Source organism: Odontomachus brunneus, unplaced genomic scaffold (assembly GCF_010583005.1).
Source record: "Odontomachus brunneus isolate Ranch 3 - 2012 unplaced genomic scaffold, Obru_v1 Obru_scaffold_033, whole genome shotgun sequence".
NCBI classification, from domain to species: domain Eukaryota; kingdom Metazoa; phylum Arthropoda; class Insecta; order Hymenoptera; family Formicidae; genus Odontomachus; species Odontomachus brunneus.
The window spans coordinates 856,945-879,169 of NW_022639483.1; the positions used below are offsets into that span (position 1 = coordinate 856,945).

The 22,225-nt window shown below is 43.6% G+C and overlaps 1 protein-coding gene across 6 annotated transcripts in view; it reads right to left on the reverse strand.

Moving 5' to 3' along the window:
- Nucleotides 1–22,225, reverse strand: part of LOC116843446 (neuronal acetylcholine receptor subunit alpha-7) — a 359,573-nt gene that overhangs the window by 165,895 nt on the left and 171,453 nt on the right. For all 6 annotated transcript variants that reach the window (XM_032813838.1, XM_032813834.1, XM_032813839.1 and 3 more), the window contains exon 6: nt 1,775–1,955. In XM_032813838.1, the coding sequence (XP_032669729.1) occupies nt 1,775–1,955 (181 nt within the window). The remainder of the gene's footprint in view (nt 1–1,774; nt 1,956–22,225) is intronic.

Here is a 22,225-nt window from a genome sequence, read left to right on the forward strand (position 1 = left end):
GAGCCGCGCGACGAAATTCCCTTCCGGAGTGCTGGGGTGCTCTATCGCTGACATTTTCCTATCTTGCTTCATCTCCTTTCCCGTGGCATTCTCGATGTAGCTCACATATACGTCGGCGCGCGTGTATTCGTACGTGTGTAATATGTAAAAATTGTATGTAATAATATATATATATATATATATATATATATATATATATATATGTATATATATAAATATATATATGCCTATGTGTAATTTATGTATATATAGATCCGAGCTGAAGCTACGAAGCGTGAGAACGGCTATCTATGGAGCATCGCTATTGTGTGTTTTGCACTGTGAGTCTTGTGTGTCGGACAGAAGAAGCCGCGAGAGGTGCCCGTGACGGGCGCACATGTGACGGGGGGATGGGGTTTCTCTAGTCTCGTAGCTGTGGGAACGAGGTGGGAGCTGGGTCGAGTCTCACGTGGTAGCGAGGGATCCCTGATGGCGAACGGACACCGAAAGTGGCCCCATTTGCGACGTCGATAGCGCCGAGAGGCGGCCGTGCTCGAAGGGCGACGAGGCGCGGGATAGAGATAAACCCCGGCAGTTTTCCGCGCCAGCGTGGAAATTCGGTCGCGAGCTCGTTAGGCGCGAACGAGAGACACGCGCGCCCTCCCCTCCCGGCCGCCCAGTAATTGGTAATTGGACGGTAATTAAGCGGCGGTAGTCGTTCGACTCAGGCGCGCGTTTTTATCGCCGTGATTTCAACAACGAATTGGCCTTTCGTAATTGCGCATTAATTTTTAGATACTCATTTTTCCCGAGGCAAGTGTATGGAAATCTAGAAAAATACCGCGGGCTTTAATTGGAGTCGCGTCGTAGCTGATCCGTCCTCTCTGTACGTGTGTGTGCCGCTAAATATTGTAATTCTCGGTTGATTTTATGCATTCAAATTCAGTCCATCTGAATGACAAACGTACAGTTAATAAATGTTACGTCATGAAAAATCTGCGAGTTCAACGAGCCCCAGACCATCGGCGACGATCTGCGCTATTTGAAGAGCGCCGTTATGAAGTTCCCCAGCAGATAAAAGTACCAATTCCAGGGCACTAATAACACCAATCTCTAACTCTGGATATTTTTATTGTATCGGGCTTTAAATGCGAATATGTAGTTAAACTTTTAATACGTAGAATATATCTTCAACGTATATATATATATATATATATATATATATATATATATATATATATATATTTTATATTTTTTGAAAGTTTAATAATCGTATTTAAAAGCAACACAAGAGTGTCCAGAGTTAGGGGCCGATGTTAGTAGTGTCCAGATGCAACGGTACGTTCATCTTGGTAGAGAAAAAAGAAACAGAAGAGAAAGACGTCACGCGCGCGCAAATTGACTCACGCGGAGCGATGCAGTTCGGTGAATCCGTATCGACGAGTAACCGGCGGAAATTTTTGCAGAAACGACGACCTCATATCAGCGTCACATCGCTCATCGCGCGCGCGCGGTCAATAAAAATCTGCCCGTCGGATATCGCGCGGGTTATCACGCAGCTCGAAAATGCGGCTTTCGCGCGGCGATATCACATCGCACTTTGGGCACGGCCACATTTCGCGGTCCGACCGCGGTCCATCGGGGGTCGCACTCCCTCCGCTGCCGGTACTCCCGACGTGAAAAGCGCGTGTAGCTGATTTCGGTAAAAATTCAAGGGATATCGATATCATAATCTTTTGGTGCTCTCGGTGTGTACTGAGCGTGTGTCGGTGTGTAAGTGGAGACAGTAGTGTACCTGGTTGCCGTCGTAGGTCCAGGATCCGAACTTCATGTCACAGTGTTGGTCGTCAAAGGGGAACCAAGTGATGTCTATCTTGCATGTGCTCTTGAAGATGCCCGGAGGGACGTACAGGCAACTGCCGTTATGCGTGACCACCACGTTTGTTTGGTACGTCCCGTCGAAACCCTCATCCGCACTAACGTTTCATATCATACCACCATTAATTACCCTCGTCAGTCGTCGATCGTGATCGTTTCGCGGTCGGCTTATAATCGCTCTTTAATCGGAGCTTGACCGCGCGCAGTTGATCTGAGCCGTTGCCACCGTTGCGAGATCTCGCACGGAGGATATCGACGAGCGCGAGTACACGGCTGTTGGCGTTGCGCGTCCAAGGGATGCAAGAGAAAGAGGAGGTGGAAGGTAAGAAGGGTGCGGGTCGAGACGCGAAGCTCGAGAGGCGGCGCAAGGGGCGCTGAATATCTCCCTTTCTAATTGCGCTTGCTCTCGTCGTTTTCGACGACGACGTTGCATTATTATTCATAAGAAGCGTCGTCTCGCGAGAAAAATAAACGCGTTCGGCATCGAGCGCAATTAAAACTTCAAAGCGGATTATACCGGTTTCCGCCAGATGTCGTTCTCGACGTTCGCGGGCTCCTTGCGCGTCCCTTGCGGCTCGACTCGTCCCCGTATTTACCTCGCGAATCGTAATATTCGGGCGCATCTATCACGCGACATCGCGATCCGAGCAATAAAACGAGAGGAAGAGGGGGGGGGGGCGGAAGGGTGATAAAGCGGCCTGCTCGCGAATGTTATTCATGAAAATGCAAACCGCTTAGGACCGGTTTTACGAGAGCCTCTTTAAGCGCGGCCCGGGGACCGAAAAGGATACCACGAGGAGCGGAAATGGCGAGGGAGGAGATAGATGGAGACCGAGATAGCGTCGCCTGCGCGCGCTAATCCTTCAAGAATAATTTGAACCGACCACTTAAACGGCGTTAAGGGATAAAGGCGGATATTCGTGAAGGCAACGGGAGCCCGCTCGCGAATTTTTGCGACATATTTATCTAGCAAAGCTGCTTATTGAGCTGCCCGAATGTCACGCGGCGGGGGACGGCGAGCGCGAAATGATATTCCCGTTCCCTCGGGGTACGTGCTGATGAGAAACGAAGGAGGAAGGATCCTCTTCACAGTTGGCAGCGCACCCGGCGAAACTAACTCGGACAAGCTTCCGCGACAGACAATCCGGAGAAACTGATATATCAATTCGCTTTGTTAAAAAGAAGTAAAAGTACCAATGCCTGGACACGTTTCTAACACTGGACATTGTTGTTTGTTTTGGTCTTTAAATACGAATATTTAAGCTTTTAACACAGAACATATGTATAGGAGGATTACTGTAGTAGCCTCTGATATCGTACCTCTTTATTTTTTCAAAATATTTGTAGTTCGCACAAGATACGATATAAACAGAAAATTTTTCCTTTATATTTCTCATTGCTCATTTCTTTCTTATTTTTACCGTTAGACGTTGTCCTTATTATTATTTAAAAATAATAAAAAAATTGATGAGGTGCGATCTAGGAGATCGCTACGATTTAGGCAACTCTTCCTTATATATTGAACTATTTGTATCCACTGTGTTAAAAATTCAAATATGAAACACGTGCTATTAATTTTGGACCAGTGTTGGGCATCAATCGAGCAAAATTTCCTCGTATTAAAATAATCATCATAATCAAAATGTATCATATTGACGTCGTATATGTAATCGCAAGTAATGTTATCAATCGATGAAATTAATTATTGATCAGACTCTGGTATGATTGATTATTAACTCACTGATTAATAATTAATTTCATCAATTGATTAAATTATTTGTTATTACCTTATGACAATTGATTAATTTTGATTATTGATTCGCCGATTATTTCAGTCAAGAAAAATTTCGATCAACTCTAATGTCCAACACTGCTCCGAATATTCTTGTTATTCTGGTTTTTAGATACGAATATTTAAACCTTCAACATACAAGTTATATATATGTATACGTGTGTGTGCGTGTGTGTGTATATATATACAGGATGTCACACTCTCCTCCGGGCATTTTGTGGGGACGTAGAATGAGTTAATGTGAACATAAAAGTCTTATATCGTTTTGCGATATTCGCAATAATTATCGAGATATTTATTAATTGTAGAAAATTTATAAATGATCATGCAGGATATGGTAAATAAGTTATAATAACGATAACTGCCGTCGTGTACTTATACTTTAGATTAAATTGAACAAAAAAGTCCTCTACCATTTTGCAAATAATCACATAGATTTTTAATTATTAATTAAAGAAGATGAGTGCATTATCACGCAAAATCATGCAATAATCTTCTTTAATTAATAATTAAAAATCTATGTGATTATTTGGAAAATGATAGAGGACTTTTTTGTTCAATTTGACCTAAGATACACGACGGCAATCATCGCTATTATAACTCATTTACCATATTCTGCATGATTATTTACAAATTTTCTACAATTAATATCTCGATAATTATTGCGAATATCGCAAACCAGCATAGGACTTTTATGTTCATATCAACCTATTTTACGTCCCCACAAAATGCCCGGAGGAGAGTGTGAGACACCCTGTATATATATAATTGCCTTTTTAGCAAGTATAAAAACTGAGAAGTAATAAATTACATACAATATTATACGTATTCTGCGTTGAAGGTCTAAGTATTCGTATTTAAAGACTAAAGCAACAACTGATGTCAACAACAACTAAAACAACAACCATGTCCAGGATTAAGTACGTGTCCAGGCATCAGTGTTTTTATCTTATGTACTCATGAAGATGCTCGCGAGATGATGCTTATGAGGAGAGCTGAACATTGATATCGATGTTAATATTCTTCCGGAATCTATGCTACGGACAGGAGCGAGAAAGCGAGAGAGAGAGAGAGAGAGAGAGAGAGAGAGAAAGAGAGAGAGAGCGAACAGGCGGCATCGTCGTTGTCGATGGTTTCGCGGATGTCGTTCTCGCCAATCGAAAATCGATGCCGCCGTATCGTTAAAGTCTCTCTTTCTTTCTCTCTCCCTCTCTCTCGCACACTCACTCTGCGCTACTTTTACACCTTATCGCAAGACGGAGGGGGATGAAGCAAGCTCGTAGGACGGAAGGGAAAAAGGTGCGCTTCCGGTGGGTGGGTGGTATTGGTGCAGCCAGGAACGGCTGGACGGAGAGTCAATTAATTAGCGCGCGGAGAATTGAATTTTCAACGCCGTATTGCATTAATCGCGCTCGTCTGCTTCTTCGTACGCGATCCTGATCGGTGGCAGCGGCGGTGGCGATGCGCGGCCATTCATTCGGCCGGATGGGATATTAAATGCGGTCCCGTCGGTTTTGTACGTTTCGTTATTCGGCCTGGATCGCGCGCGCGCGCGCGCGCTCGATTAATGCGCGTTTAATCGAACCGCGGCGCCCACCCGCAGCGCGGCGGGACGGGGCTTTGTGAAATCGGCCGATCGGGAAAAACCGATCGATCGCTTCCTCTAATGTTCGTTTATTTCGGCGCGTCGGGGATAGCGGCATTGTCGTCGTTGTTGTGTGGCTAATGAAGACTAACGAGAAACGGCGCTTCACCCTTCCCTGTCTCCCCTCCCCGAAAAGTGTGTGTCCGGTTAATTAATCTCGCGCCGGCACGGAGCTGCGCTCGCGAGTGCCCGGCATTGGATTTTGTTGTTGATCGTGTCCCTCTTTTGTGAAAACCTCGTTATCCGTCGCTGCATTTGTCCCAAGCCGTTGTTCCGGCTGCGTCAGGAAGTGGCTCCGGACAGTGTGTGCACGCATTGCGTTCCCGGTTGTCCCGTTGCTCGCCACCGGTTATCGCCGCCGTGTATTAATTAGCGCGAAGAAAGTATCGGCGGCCGCGACAATTTGCGATGCGGTCCGGCGCGATGAGAAAGCGCGAACATTCGCAGCGCGATTACGGAGTCGCGATAACGACGCGTGAAATTTAACGACCGAATCGTAAGGGGACTAATTAACGATGTCGGGGGACGTATCGGTGCGCTGCTTGCGATTTGCAATCTACGGCAACGCAGACGCGATTATCGTGAGATCCGTAGCGTGGTCGCCCTCGGCGTTTAACCCTTCAGTTACGGATAAGCTGGAACCTATCATTGAACGCGTGTAATGGATCATGGCAGAGTGATCGACGTTCGTTCCCGGACAGACAGGTGTATGTAGTAAGTTTGACGGCAACTTTATTGTTCGATTTGTAAGGGTTGCATGCTACTTACCAGCGCTTCGTATGGCATGTATCTTTATTCATCACACGGAATGACGAAACAGAATTACTGCAGAAAGGGCCAAAGTGCTCAAAACAGTATGTCATGTAAAACGGAAGCCCGTAACGGAATGTAACTTTCCTTAGTAAATTTGTTGCGCTACATCAATAAATCCGCACTGAGAAAAAAATATTAAAAAATTAGCAAATATTTGTTAGGTGGGCACGATTAACATATTTACTTAAGTCACAATTCTCTTCATTTAAACCGAGTATTGTTTACTTAAATTATAATATAGTTTAAGCAATATTCCTTTAAGAATAAACAAAAGAATACTACTTTAAGAATAAACAATACTCGGTTTAAATAAAATTTAATGAGAATTTCGATTTAAGTAAATATATTAATAATACCCACTTGATAAATATTTGTTAATTTTTTTAAGTATTTTTTTCAGAGTAAAAAACTTACATTGTTATGCGATGTGAATTTTACGATTGATTTACATCAGTAAATATTCCTAATAAGTTTAACGAGAGAAATTGTAAAGTTGCCATCATCGATCGTCTCGCGTCGTGATAACGAAACTCGTCGTTTACTACGTAGAATCGGAGCAACTTCTTCTTCGATAAAGTTTTATGATATCTTTGTAAAGAAAATAATTCCTTCTTGAGTACATGAAAATGAGCTTTCCTAGATATATTTTAAGACTATCATCGAGAAAGATATTCTTTGTAGGAGGCAACCATTACTTCAAAGAAGAAAGATGAACTGAGTAATCGCTTATCTTAGTAGTAGAATAATATTTCTTTGCGTGTAGATCTATCTGAACAGACTTTTTCATGATTATCGCGACGTGCGACAATTTATGATGGAGATTTCACAATTTTTTTATTACATTTCTTTATGATTTTTATGATTTTTCAAGTACACCTGCCTATCTGGGTAAGTCGCTTCACACTCTCTGTATAGCCTGTATTAATAGTTGTCACTTGAAACTTGTCTCACGTGAGACACTTAGATTTTTATTCAGAGCTGGAGTATTCTCAGTCCAATTATCATGATCTGTAATTGCGACTCAACAGAGAAACTCCCATCCAACTCGGAATTCAAGTCTGACTATCTCATTTCAGACGAGTTTTAACTAACAGCTATTAATACGGGCCTATATAGTTCATTGTATCTGCGTTAATGTGACGTTAATGGCTAATGAATCAACGAAATTTGCATCTATAGTGCCAAAAAATTGAACAAACTACTGCTTAGCAATGGTAAGCTATCCATTGAATCGTCAATGTAAGTTTTAAGAGAAAAGTTTTTTTAATTTTATTATGTTTTTAATAGTGCAGGAATAGACTGTCAGGAAAGTTCATCTTGCTAAACAACATAGTAAATTTCGCCAAAAACAGCAAATTTTTTAATAGCACATTTCAGTCCCTAAAATATAAATAGCGCTTGTATTAGAAAAGGATATCACGATAGAATGTCGATCTTTTCCTCGATATTCCAGAATTCAGTAATTTTTCCTACAAAATTCTCTCACGTTTCGCTTCTAAAAAATCATTTAGCGAGAGCCTACTGTAGTGCCGTCTCATTCTAAAAAAAGTTGTTTAGCGAGAAGTCACTATAGCGGTGCACAGTATCCAAAGGGTTAAACCGGCGAGGACGCTTGAGATCTCTTAGAGTGCCTGCCCTCGTCTTGCTTCAGGATGCGGCTTCGCATCTGTTTTGCACTGTCGCGTATCGGCGACGAAAATAGAAACGCTACTCCTTGTCGTGAACTTTCGTCGCCGAGAAGTAGTTCACGTGCCATTTTCCGAATGCACGTACATAATGAAGTACGGAAAGACGTATAGCGCCGCGCTAGACTCGCGCCTCCATGCGCCGCTGATGAGTAATACGTTGTAGCAAGAAAGTTACGACACTCGGGGATGTAACTGAACGTAATCCCGTGTAATGGAAGTTTCAGCTCGACTTGACACCGCGTCGCACTTCGATACCGGCCCGTCATAAGCTTTCCGCAAACTTGCGAGTTTTCGTTAATGTCCTTCGATCTCGCGTGGCAACAACGGCGGTCGCGAAAGTTTCCGCCCGAGGAGCCGCCAAGTGCCCGAATGCCTAGCGTGCGAATTGTTCGACGTTAAGTAGCAGTGGAACGGCTCACAGGATGGTCGGAGAAGAGAGAGAGAGAGAGAGAGTTGCGGGTTGCTGCGTGCTGCAAACTGTCGTAGTGCGAAATCGCTTTAACGTCGCCGGCGCGAGACGATTAGCGAAATGCGCGACAAAATGGGCGAGTCGGAGAAAGCATGGCGGCATGACACAGCCGCGAGCCGCGAGATGAGATCTCATTGCGTTTGTGTTCATTTTCAGCCGATAATTCAGTCTCCGCGCCGCACTCGATCCAATTAGCCGGCGGATATTTTCTCTCTTAATTAGCGGCGGGCACAACGTCGTCCGCGATAACGGAGGGACGGTAAATTCGCGTGTGTATGGTAAAAAGGACAACGGGGGACTTTTTAAATATCGCTCTGGGGCATAGCGGCGCGGGGGTAAACAACGCGGTTACGGTGTGTTACGTTGCCGTGCCGCGCGCACGATAACGCGAGATGTACTCGCAGTCGGTGTGTTACGATAATCGGGATACGTCGCGCATATCTCCACGCATTTATCCGCAGCTTAGCGCCGAAAAGCCGGCGGGAAATGAGGAGGGAAGCTGCGCGAAGGAGAGAAACAGACGAAACGAGGGTCCAGCTCTATCTCTGTCTGCGGTTCAGTTTCGCCGTTGTGATGCCACGGCCGTAACTTGCGAGGAGCTTATGTACTTTATTCGCTTCTCCAAACAAGCACCTCTGCGGAGGGAACTGTGCCGTGCGGGCGAATGTTTGCTCGAAAAATCTGCTCTTAAATGACTTCATTGCCGGCCGGAGGGAACCTGCATTCGCAATTGGACTTTTCAGATGATAATTACGAAGAGGTGAGCCGTGACACGGGATATCCGCACGCTGAATGTCGCTCCTCCACCACTCGGGATCAAATTAAGAAAAACAGCGGTGGCTTTGACGGGGTTTTGAATTCACGACGGTTGAATCAAGACGGAGCAAGAAACGAAGGAAGAAAAAAAAGAAAAAGAGAGAGAAGATAACGAAACTTTGCTCTTCAAAGGTTTTAACTAATCTTTATCTTAATGGAAATTAGATTTAATTGTCTCTTTGCCTCTCTTCCTCTTTCCCTCCGCGGAGAGAAAGACCGAATTTCGTAGAACATCGTCAGAAGTGAAATCCCTATGCGCGTGAAAAGAACAATTCAGTTAACGAACAATTAAGCTAACAAATTGTAAGCGGCTTGAAAATTATCCCATTTGTGCAACTACGTAGTACCGGAAAATTAAGAATTGTCGGGACGTTTAACGCTGAAGATTGAAGATTCGCGAGAGAAAGATCAGGACAGTCCTCATGAAGAAGTAGCAAAAGTATCAATTGCCGGATACATACATAATCGTGGACATTCGTGTTGTTTTGGTCTTTAACGAATATTTGAATTTTCAACATAGAAGATATGTGTACAGGATGTCCCATACCAATCGTTAAATATTGAGATGGCAGATAGTAAAAATCAAATCAAGGGGGAAATCCGTGTACGTGTGTGTATGTGGAGCTAATTCCGATTCGATATTTTGACTAGCGAACTCTAATCAGATATTCTGACTAGCGAACTCTACTTCCACTAATCAGTACAGCGAAGCTACTCTGAGAGACGAGAGTTCGTATTTTTTCAATGCGTGGCGCTACCTGTGCTTTGCCACTAAACTGAATTAATTAATAACTCATCAACTACTGCTCGTATTAAAAAGTAACAAAGGACTTTTCGTCTCGACTCGACTTCTGTTATCTGCCATTTGGTGTATCGAACACCCTAACATGAAATATATACATATATTCTATGTTAAGAGTTGAAATATTTGTATTTAAGGACTTAAGCAATAAGAATGAGTCCAGAGTTAAGTACATGTCCAACTTTTAATACTTTCACCTTAAGTTACCGCAGAAAAATCGTCCTCGGTTTTCGTCGCACGCGGACGGAGGGAGGGAGGGTATTCTCTCCCTCGAGCGGCATTCCTTGTGTATGACACGTGTGTGATAAAAAATTTACTTTGCTCGCACAGCCGCGCGTGGTGAACGGAAACAATCGCGTAGAACGTCCTCGTGCAGCCTTTTTTTCCAACGATAGCACGACGATAGTCAAAGAGAGCTAAATAAAGAAACGATTAAAGCCCGGGAAACACTGGGTGGCGGAAAGATATTCGACAGACATTTGGATTCGATGATGGAACGCGGGCCTAGCGGGATTAAAAGACAATGTTTATCGAGCCGTTCCCTCTCGCACTGCCTTTGCGTGCTGTACCCTCCGGTTACGCCGGCGTGCATCAAAGTCCACGCGCTGTCGCGTTCATGAATTCTGAGGGGGCGTTTTCGTCGATTGTTCCACGTCGAACAAAGGCGGATCCCGCTGCGGTGCCTATTGTCGGGGCTTTCGGATAAATTCTGTTCTCGAGGATCGCTGACCCACTCCTCTTCCTCCTCCTGCTCGTCCTACCCCTCATCTAGTCTCGTCTGTTTCCCTCGTTCTGCTTCTCTGTTCACCCCGGTAGCGTACACCTCTCGTTCACGCTCCGCGTCGTTTTCGCTTCGCGATATTCATGAGAGAAGAGAACGCCGGTGAGAGCAACAAGTAAGTCGCGGTACTCCTGGATAGCAGACGGCCACCCTCCTTTTGTTTCACGAGTAACGGCCATGCCGCCCGTCCTCCATTGTGCCGGGACACAGTGTGTATCTTTAAACAATATCGGCGCGCGCGATAGGTACTTAAGGCCGATTTAACATACGCCGGTATAATCCGCGGCAAAGCGCTCGCGGAAAAAGCCACGCAATTATTAGGGATAATTAAGAATTTGCCAGAGTGAGCAAACGGGCTGTTCTCCCGGCTGCTTTACGACACGTCCTGAAAGTCGATGAATAAACTTCGATGGTTGTTGGAAGGTGCGGAGGACAAGTGCGCGTTACGTTCGTTGCTGAGCACAACTGAGGCGGCACGATATCGAGTTGCGTAATGATTTGAGAGAGGAACGTGCATTCAGATAGAGATAGATGTACCTTGATGAAAAAGCTACTCTTCGTATGCTTGCACGGAGAAAACTGCTATGGTTGCTACATCCACATATTCTATGATTCTATTCTTCTATTAAAGAAGAACTCTGTGTGATTTCAAATTACAATAGATGTGATATTAAAAATCACTGTTGTGTGTCTATCTGTACAATTCTCATAGCTACAGTTCTTATGATATGTAATGTTCAATAAGTATACTTTCATATATATATAATTGAAGAAATATTACCGTCTCTCTGCACTGAGAGAAGAATTTAATAAATATTAAATTTGGTTACTATTACTAAATGATAGACGTAAATATAGCGGGCCAAAGCTATGGAAATGCTTATTAATTAATTTAGTTCTGTAAAATAAATTATTTATTTGCTTCCAGAATATATTTGGTAAATAAAACTTATTGAATAGTTGAGCAAAATAAGCGATTTTGTAATAGTTACAAAATTTTTGATAGGTTTAACCACCTATCTGTAACAATAGATATTGAAACGATGTAATAGCTGCAAATGAATGAATTTTTCGTTGTGCTGCAACAAAACATACTTATATTGGTAACAAAATAGAACTCGTACCTACTGAATTTTTTATTATATGGGATATAACGATTTCATAACATTATTAAATTATTAAATATCTGTTCATAACTGTAATATATTTTATATTAAATATTTAACATTAAGTAACTATTACTAAATTATTTAATTGATGCAATTACTGTGGATGCAATTACGTCATACTCCCAATCCATTAAATATTTGGTAATTATTATCATATTTAGTATTGGTTACTAAGGATTCAATGAATTTCTGTAACTAAATGCAGTTTGTTATAGTTATTAGTCTTTTCTCTCAGTATGTTGTGGTTTACAGAATAAATACTATGGTTGAGAAACTCGTAAGTTTTGATTTCTTCATACATCATTGAGAATACTGTTCAAACACGTGTGAACGGATAGCAAATACCAGTATCATTATCAGAGTACAGTTACTAGAACCATCTTGTGTGCATAGACGAAAAGGTATTTTGCTGTGGCAACCATATTTAGGCAAGTGATATCCTCTTCTCTCCGTGTAATAACATTCTCGCTACACTCCTCCGTAATTCCGCAAGTGAAATTGTTATTAGACTTACGAGAGTGCTTTATCATCAAGATAGACAAATGTACGCAAATTTGACAACAATTTTATATTAGATTTGTGAAGGTTGCATTTCTTGCAAGTGCTTCATATAACACTCATACTTATCACGTAAAGAATGATGAAATAGAGAAAAAAGTGTTCGACATTTGCTCCATATGAAGCAAAAATTACCCCACAAATCCAATTAAAAAAATTCTCGAGTTTCCATTAGAGTACGTAAATTTGACAGCAATCTGATTAATGGATTTGTAAAGATCTCTCTTGTAAGTGGTTTATATGATATTTATACTTATCACATAGAAATCGGATGAAATAGAAATATGAAGAAAAATAGTGAAAAATAGTGAAAATTTGCTCCAAATATTATGTCATATAAAGTTCAATATGGAAAACTGAGCGTTGCTTTTGAGTAGATCTATAGTTATATCATATAACAAAACGTTTATGGTATTGTATGATATAAATTTAATGATCAATTCGGTAACAGTATATTCGCTTCGTAAATGTAATTGGAAAAATTTTCCATCGTCTATCTGGGTATACGTTCACTCTGGGATAAAACACAATTATTGCTGTCTCCCTTGATTATCGGGACTTTAGAAAAACCTGGTTTTTTATTGTAAATAAAATGGTTCAATATTGTAAATAACAAACTTCTTGCCTGCATTCTCTGGGATGCCAAAAAAATCTTCACTGCGAACAGATGCCGTTGGTCGCAAGAAGCCCAAGTTTTTCCAGAGTGTCAATGACACTCATACAAGGATCAAGTTAATGTATATAATTGGCTGTTTTACCCTACTCGCAAATCCGCGAGAGATTGTTCAAGATTGTCTTCGGGAGATGACGGGCAAAGGGAAGAGGATGGAAGTACACTCGAACAATTAGAATTGAGTAATTTAAATATCGCGTGAGACGAAAGACTCCCGAGGAAAGTTCCCGATGCCGTTCGCGTCGAGTGGCTTTTCCCTATGTAGGACACCGGCGAAACTTTTGCTGCTGTTCCGTTGTAAGTCATTTAACTCTTGATCCAGTGACCGCCGCGTCTAGACTCATTGGACTATATTTGATTCAGCGAATTCCTTTCCTCCCTTCATTTCGCGAGGTCACGTGACTCTTGTCTCTTATTAATTAGTCGCGCAGACACATATTTCTAGGGATGAATATGCGGATGCAGCACGGATGCGAACGTTCTTTCCTGTCGCCCCAGGTTGAGCAGAAAAATATTTCCGCAACTGTTAATTATAGGTTTCGACGCGTATATGATCGCGAGTATCGTCGCGTAGCCCGTTGATGCGTGCGCCGCGTAAATATCGCGTAAAGGTGAAAATATTACGCGATCGGGTCAGCAAGAATATAAAAATATTATGGATCGATGACGGGAGAAGTCCTGCCGCCGACGGCGGCGGCGGCAGTCGCAGCAACGCGCCCCGATATAACACGCAGGCGTGCGCGTTGCGAAATTTCGAAACGTCGATCACTCGTCGTCGTCGCGAACGACGGAACATGGAGATCGCCGGCGACGTTGAGCGGACATGTCCGGTATGTGCGCCTTCTCACGATTCTCGATTATGAAAACTGCCCACTCATTGTTGATGCGTGCACACGCGTCCACACACGCGCGAAAACACCGGCCGCACGCTTGCGAGTTCCGCGGGATCCTTCGTCGATCGTCGATCAATCCAATGCCGGCGCTCGAGCACCGAACGGCGTGACGGTCTGCGAGTTGCGTTGCAGAATTTTACAAAAAAAGAAAGGAAGAAAAACGTTGAGTTTTGATTGCGCGACTTTTAATCACCTGTAAAATTCGCGACAAGTTGGATCGTCGCACTTCATTTTGCAAGGAGCGTGATTACTTTCGCGCGGACGGTAGCTTTGCGGTAAAGAGTCTACTCTCCTGGCACAAGTGAGGAGAATCGTAATACCAAGTGCAAAGTTACGGAACGCAACAAGTTCAAGTTTTCGCCGCATGAGACCGCGCTAAATCAGACGGATGATCCAGATGCGCGTAAATCAATTCTTCGGAACGACACACAGCGTTTCCTAGCTAGATCCACCTAAATTATCTCCGGCTACGGAGTATATAGAGTATACGCATACGTCACTAGGTGCACATCAGAGTGTCTGCGTGATGGAGTCCGTGTGCTCCGTGCGAAGATATCTGTATACTATACAGGGTGTTGGGCGAGATAACATGTAAAACTCTCGTGTAGATTAGGTCAAACTGAACGAAAAAATTCCTGTACTATTTCGCAAACACAACCATTTGCGAATTTCTGAATTACTAATTAAAGAAGATTAATGAACAATTACGCGTGATGCGGCAAATGAGCTGCGATGGCGCCGTCCGCCATTGCACGCTTGTAGATTAGTCTAAACTGAAGAAAAAAGTCCTCTATCACTTTGCAAATAACCGTATAACTTCTGCGTTATTAATTAAAAAAGATTAAGGCCGGTGGTCGCGCGCGCGCGATCGTCATCGAATCTTCTTTAATCGATAACACATGAAATTTACGTGATTATTTGCAAAGTGGTAGATGACTTTTTTTTAGTTCAACCTAATTTATAAGAACGCGCCAGCAGACGTCGCCATCACAGCTTATTTGCTGGTCATAGCGATGGTGATTGTTCGCTTATTTTCTTTCTTAGTCAATAACTCAAAATTTTGTGGTTGGTTTTTTGCAAAATGGTAGACGAGTTTCCTCTTCGATTTAACCTAATCTACACGAGAGTTTTGTATGTCATCGTCAGACACCCTGTATATATATATCTGCGTGCCAGAGAGATAGAGAAGCCGAACAAAAAAAAAAAGGAAAAAAAGGAACAGAACCAGAAATTGTATTGGACACCAAGCGCAAACGACAGGCAGCGACAGCCCCGTCTCGCAATGTGGAGAAATTGTATAAGTAAAGCGCTGTCCGTTTGATCTCGTTAGTTAGAGAAAGAGAGAGACAGAGAGGGACAGAGAGAGACTCGATCGTTATCATAAACCGGCACATGCAACGACTAACGAGCCGCGTATCCGCCCAAGCACCTTCGGCCCATGGAGATTGAAATGTCAAGCGTGGAATTCGGGTTGCGCCCTCGAGGCCGGATTGATCGGTCGGCGTCTCCGTCGTCCTCGTTTATGTGTTTCATGGTTTACGCGTCAACCGATCGATTTAAGCGTCGTCGTCGACGTCGTCATCGTCGTCGTCGTCATTGTCGTTCTGGTCCTCGTCGAGGATTGAATTTTAGTTATCCCGACCGGATCGAGCGGGTTAACTTTATTCGTCTTTTATCGGCGGTCTAGTGTATCTTATTTTTTTTCCTTTCCTCTCCTTTCATTGTCCATGACGGTTGGGGTTTCACCGACCATGCCGCGAAACCCGCTCCCTTCTGGCTTCCACGCCACGGTTCGCCTACGCGCCTATCGAGTCCCGAGCCACGTGTACGTATCGGGGTGAATAAAACGGCACGTAAAAATAACGTCCCGCTGATTTACACTGCTCGGTCTGCCAATTGACGACGGTTATTTTAAAAATCGCCCGTGTCCGCCCTCGTACACAGCGTCTCTGTACGCGGGCGTGTCAGCTGGTGTATGCGCGATGGATGGGACGTACATATGGCGTCATGGACGCCCAAACACTCACCGAGGATCGAGGATCATGCAATTTTCAGCCTTACACACGTAACTCTAGGACTGAGAGTCGCATAAGTAATTCTAGTTAAAATGATGGGCTTGGTACTGGCTTTAATTTTATAATTTCTACTTTTTACTCGTATAAAGCCGAAAATCGTTGCAAAACCATTTAGGCACAATGAAGTTGGGAGCTCACTAAACTGTCAAGATTAAGAGCCATCACTGTGTGACGGGCTTGCCTAGCAATTATATATCATTAGCTATTGTTATTCATTATTATTTAGCGTTCTTAATTATATTATTATTGCGTGAGTCTAATGATTCTCAATTTCGACAGTTTGGCGAGCTCCCAACTTCATAGTGCCTAACCCGTTCCGAGTGTACACGAGCCGAATTTAGAGTCCGCGCTCTCTCCACGCGGTGCGAGTCGGAAGATAAATCCGAGGTCGACTCCGCCCAGTCATTGACGAGGAAGAAGACGACCTGGAAGTGGCGACAGTTGTCGGCTCTTGCAAGGCGATTAAAAATAAAGCGCTGAAAATCCTGTCGCGTTCGCCGGTTCGTTGGCGACGCGATTTGATTTCCATGCAGCCGTTGCGCTTCGAGCAAAGTGCTCGATGAGGAAATATTGGAGAAGACGGGTCTCCGCGAGGAGAGAGATCGGCCGGGAGAAATCAATCGAGTCGACTTCGGCTGCACCGAGAGCGTAGGCTCAAATTGTGGGAACGTCGTGTGTATGCCATCACGTCCGGACGGCTCGTTGCACTCCCATGAGCAAATACTGCCGGCGACGACGACGTAACGAGGTGGCGGCGGCGGCGGTGGCCCGCTCGCAAACTCGGACGTCATAAATGTCGGGCGAACTGTCGGAAAGTTAACGGCGCCAAATCACCGAGAGACGACGCGCAGTGTCGCTCTAATTCTCGTTCGCGAAACTAGGTAGCTCGCGGTGAACCACCGCCGGTCGTGAATATTGCAAACGATACTGATTTTCGGCTTCCCGGCTCGATTAGCTGAGACGACCCAGAAGCGTGTTAATAATAACAGCACTCTTGGCGGAGAGAGAGAGAGAGAGAGAGAGAGGCAGCGCCTAAAATCGCTGTATTCCATATGGGAATTCGCCCGATCGCAGCTGACACACCCGTTAGAACCCGAGCAGGAATTGACCCCGTGGTTCAGGCCAGGTCGATCGCAATCAGTTATCTGGTCTGCGTATAAGGCGATGTCCTGATGAGTGATGTAACGTGTACTACGTGGAGAAAAAGTTTGATCAGCATGAAGTAGTTGCAATGAACAAATGAATGTTTTTGATTGAAGGATACGGAACTTCCGACTCTAAGGCCCGGTTGCACCAATGTTATTTTGGTTTTAAGCGCGACTTAAATATACGTCTGTCTTTATTTATTTAGAAAGAAAGATGAAGATATGTTTAAGTTTCGCTTAAAGCCAAAATAATGTTGGTGCAACCAGGCTTTAGGCCTGTATTAATAGCCGTCACTTGAAACTTGTCTCATGTGAAAAACTCAGATCTTTATTCAGAGCTGTATCAACATTTTTCAGTTGAATTCTCTATGACGACATTATATCTCGTGACATTATACCTGTAATTGCGATTCAACTGCGAAACTCTCATCTAACTCTGAACTGAAATCTGAGTATCTCAGTTGAGAGGAGTTTCTAGTGGTGACTATCAACACGCCCTTAGACCCACATTAATAGTTGCCACTGTGAAACTCGTCTCGTGTGAAACAATCAGATTTCTACTTAAAGTTAAATCCAAGTTTCTCAGTCGAATATTGTGAAATATGTGATATTTATGTCTGTCGATTCGACTGAAAGAGTTCTCACCTAAGTCCGAATTGAAATTTGAGTATCTCGCTTCAGACAAGTCTCAAGTAATAACTATTAATACGAGTCTCAGAATCAAATTTGGGTCATAAGAACCAGGAATTCCATGTCTTTCATCCAAAACGCGTTGATTCGTCCGTTCCAAATCCAAAGCGTTAATACAAGCAAATTTTGTTCGCCGTATCGCAAGGATCTTATCGATAATAAGTATTACTAATGATTAGAATCTAATAACACATTACCTTGTACAATACCAGATAACTGATTGAGATAATCAGGATTCCCTGGAATCAATTTCTAGCCGGAAAGGATCCCCGCGCGAAAACTTAACCCGATCTCGTAGCGCGCATTCACGGCTAACGGAGGTATTTTGTCGAGGCAGGGCTCGCCGTTCATCCGCTCGTATACACGCGATAGATTAATGTTCCCGATTTTTCCCGACTGTCATCGCGCAGGAAAAGAAGAAGAAGCGGCAGCAGCGAGAAATAGATATTTCCTCGCAAGACAGCTCGCAAGGAATGCGATGCTATTTCGCAGTAAGAAGGAAAAGTAAAAGCACGATCGTGACAGAAAATGTCGCGGAGGCGGTGGACCTTCTCGTTCGATCTGTCGTGACTCGGGACCACGTTATCAGGACGCATGTTCGTCCTGGTTAATAAACGGTAGCTCCAGCGGTGTGCACGAATCGAAGGGAGCAGGTACCGGGCCCGGTCATGCGGTGGCCCGCAGTAACGGGGTGGCCTGACGTCGCGTCTCAATTAATTATTCACATAATTACAACCGCCGCTCGCTGTGCGCCGTATTCGCCCTCGACGCCATGGAGTAAACTCTGAAGACTCGGAGGCTCGCGTGATTTATAGAATCCCGATGCTTCTCCCGAGGCATTATATGCCGGGGAATGTAGCCAGACCGCCGCGGAATGCGATCCGCTGAACGACGTATATAACGATTATGCAAAGATTATAACTTGATCGGCTGGCTTGTTACCCATGGCTTGCGGCTTGGCGCCGTGTCCATCGTTCGGATTTGTTTCTTTCGAGATCACAAATCGTTCTTCTCCTGAAGAAGTGAACTGGTGCACTGCGTGCTCGGAAACAAATCCACGAAGGACGCGCGTCCCGTAAGTCCAAATGTCAAATTGCAAATAAGGATTGTCGCAGATTTGCAAAACATTACTAATACGAAATTCACGCGTAATTATACTCTCAAAATATTTTTTATATTTCAATTGAATTTCCCCAAGTAAAATTTCACTCGAGAAGTAGAACGACAGTCGTTCCGTTCATAGAGAAGCCTCCGGGCTGAATCGTCGAGTGAATATCTTCATTCGCAATTGAAGGGCGAATCTAAAATAATTTTACCACCTCGTAGAAGTCGATTCTCTTTAATTGAAACATTCATTCGTGCGGATTAAGAATGCACTCTAAAGCCCGTATCAATAGTCATTGCTTGGAGTTTGACTCACATGAGACAGGCAGGTCCGAGTTTAACGTTAAATTTGAATGTTTCAGTTGAATCATATGACACACGTGATGTGTTTGCACAATCGCGATTCCACTGAAAAACTCACACCTATTATTCTAAGTTTAAAATTACTTTCACTTGAGATAATTTCACGTAATCTCTATTAATATGAACCTTAGATATCCATATCGTTACTTGAAACTCGTCTTGAATGAAATATTCAGATTTGAATTTAGAGTTAGATGTGTATTTTTTAGCTGAATCGCTATTAGGAATTTAACGTGACATTTGTTATGTGATTCAAGTAAAAGATTCAAATTTAACTCTAAATTTATATCCGAGTATCTCACGTGCGACAAGTTTCAAATAATGACTGTTAATACAGGACTTAGATCAATATTGATAATCGTTACTTGAAACTGCCTCGGATGAAATTTGGAATTAGATGTGAATTTTTCAGCTGAATAGCGATCATAAATATGATGTCACATGTATGTATTATGTGATTGAAATAAAAGATTCAAATATAACTCTAAATTTATATCCAATTATCTCGTGTAAGACAAGTTTCAAGTAATGGGTTAACACGAGTCTTAGTGTGAACTGAGCATTCACTGCTGCGATTCCGAGTGGCAGTGTTTCCACTATAGCTTTGAGTGGATTTCCATTCACCCCGAGAAATTTAGAGATTAGCCACTTTGACGTTCGGGGCTTTCGTTCGTTCACTTGTCCGAGCCGATCGACATCGAGTCGATGCTCGCTCGTACGCGTTTCTATCGATACGCCAGAGTCTCTCTCTGCGCGAAATAAATCGTATTTGCCTTGATGCATTCAGTGCCTGATGCATGTGGTGTTCTTTTCGAATGAGAGCTTGATCCGATACACCGAGCGTGCTTCTCGCGTCCGATCTGGTGCTCGTTGTCCAAGTAATTGTCACACATAATTCTCGCACTCAAGCGGAGACGGCGTTTTCCATTCTCTTTCTCTTTCAGGTTGGATTAAGAAACATAAACAGGGGGATGCATTTCGGCCGAAGCCCGGCTGTGCGCGGGTCACCATGAAAATCAAATACATCCTCAATCCGACGTGAGTAAATAACAGGAATGATTACGACTCCATATTTGTATGTAGACCGGATAATAGAGAGGGTATACGGAACATGAACGCGGACGGACGCGAACTGTGCTCTGTGTACCCCGGTATTCCCAGGGTGACCGCCGATGGAATCGCGACCGCATTCGTTCGAGAGCGCGTGATTCGATTAAATAACTGGATCAAGTATGTAGATTAGAGATAGTGTCTCTTTCTCTCTTTGCCGGCCGAAAATCGCGGACAGATCGTGCACGATCTCGCACACGCCAGACGAATTGTTATAAATTTATATACTTATGCAAACACACGGGAAGAGAGAGGCAAATTGAGAGAGAAATTGACAGATAGAGAGAGAGAGAGGCAGAGAAAGAGACGGCGCCAACGAATTGGATCATCTCGTGGATCAAACCGGACCCTGTGAATACGCTCCGCCGGATTCGATCGAATTTTGCGGCGGCTCACGTTTCCGCTGTGTGACTCGTATAATATTCGCGTGTGTGGCTTGTAACAGTGGTTCGACGGCGGAATGGACAGCCACCGCATCGTGATTCACTTCCGTGTGTCCTGCTTCATTGCCGTGCGAATCGAAGTATGCCGATGCGGGATCGGGGGGTGCGATTTCTTATTCCGCGACAGAGACACTGTCGCCTCGTCGAAATCGCGTGGAGTTGGCTCCCGCGAAAGTTTTGGCAATTTTGTCTCGACACAATTAGCGTTTCTGATTACGCGCGTGTCCTTAACAACTCGCACAAGAAATTTCATAGAATCTCATTGAGATTCAGTCCCACTTCCCGAAACAATCACGGGTTCCGCTCCCGCATAGAAAATTTCTTAGAATTTGTCTAGGATCGCACAAGTTCAATTTTCCCGAAGAAAAAGTGGGTGGTCTAAGAAATCTATAAAGATTCAAATTAAAAGTGTAATGCATCGAAGATGCGTTTCTATAATAAGTGGAAAAATGAAAATTTTCTACTTACTTACTTTCTTACTAGTTTTTCTTTCTAGTTTCTTACTAGATACTTTTTCTTTCTAGTTTTCGTTTTACATTAAAATTGAACAAAATACATTTCGATTTTTCGAATAATTTCATTATTCAGCAAGATATTTAGTGCTTTAAGGATATTTTATTTTTTGAATTTATTCGATTGAATGCAATAAATAGTGTAAAAATGGTAACATCCTGTTTGATGCTGAAAAAGGCCGAGTTCCTACAGTGAATTTCTGTTTCAATTTTGAAGCCGTTTGGGGGAGAGGAGAGCAAGAATGGGATTGCCAATCAATATCGCAGCGGGATAACCAATTTTGGAACAGATTTGACCGTTCTAATCGGAATCTATGCCGTACATAGGAAAATCTTGGAAAATTTCTGCACGGGAGGCCGGGCCTGCGAGTTTCTCGGAGCACGACACGTATTCGATCTTATCGAAATTCGGATTGAGCGAATTAGACCCGGAATTCGCGGTGTAATTTTGACTGAGACTATCCGACATAATTCGGAACGATCGCGGTGCACGGAAGACCATCGGAGACTTGAAGTAAAATAAAACTCCAAGCGAATGGATGTCTTTAAAGTTTGACGCGTTATGAGACAATTACAGGGCTACTCTCGACCCTCGAAGGTGCATCGAAGGGCCGAGGCAAGAAGCTTCGGCCGCGAAGCAAGTGGAACGTTACCGCCGACGCTTCATATATTTTTCAGCAGTATCTCGTCGATGGGCCGCACCAGTGCGAGGCGAACACGTAGCTACGTACCTACGTATGTACATATGTACCTCTCTGCGGGGTCGAGGGAGTGGCGAGAGAGAGAGAGAGAGAGAGAGAGAGAGAGAGAGAGAGAGAGAGAGAGAG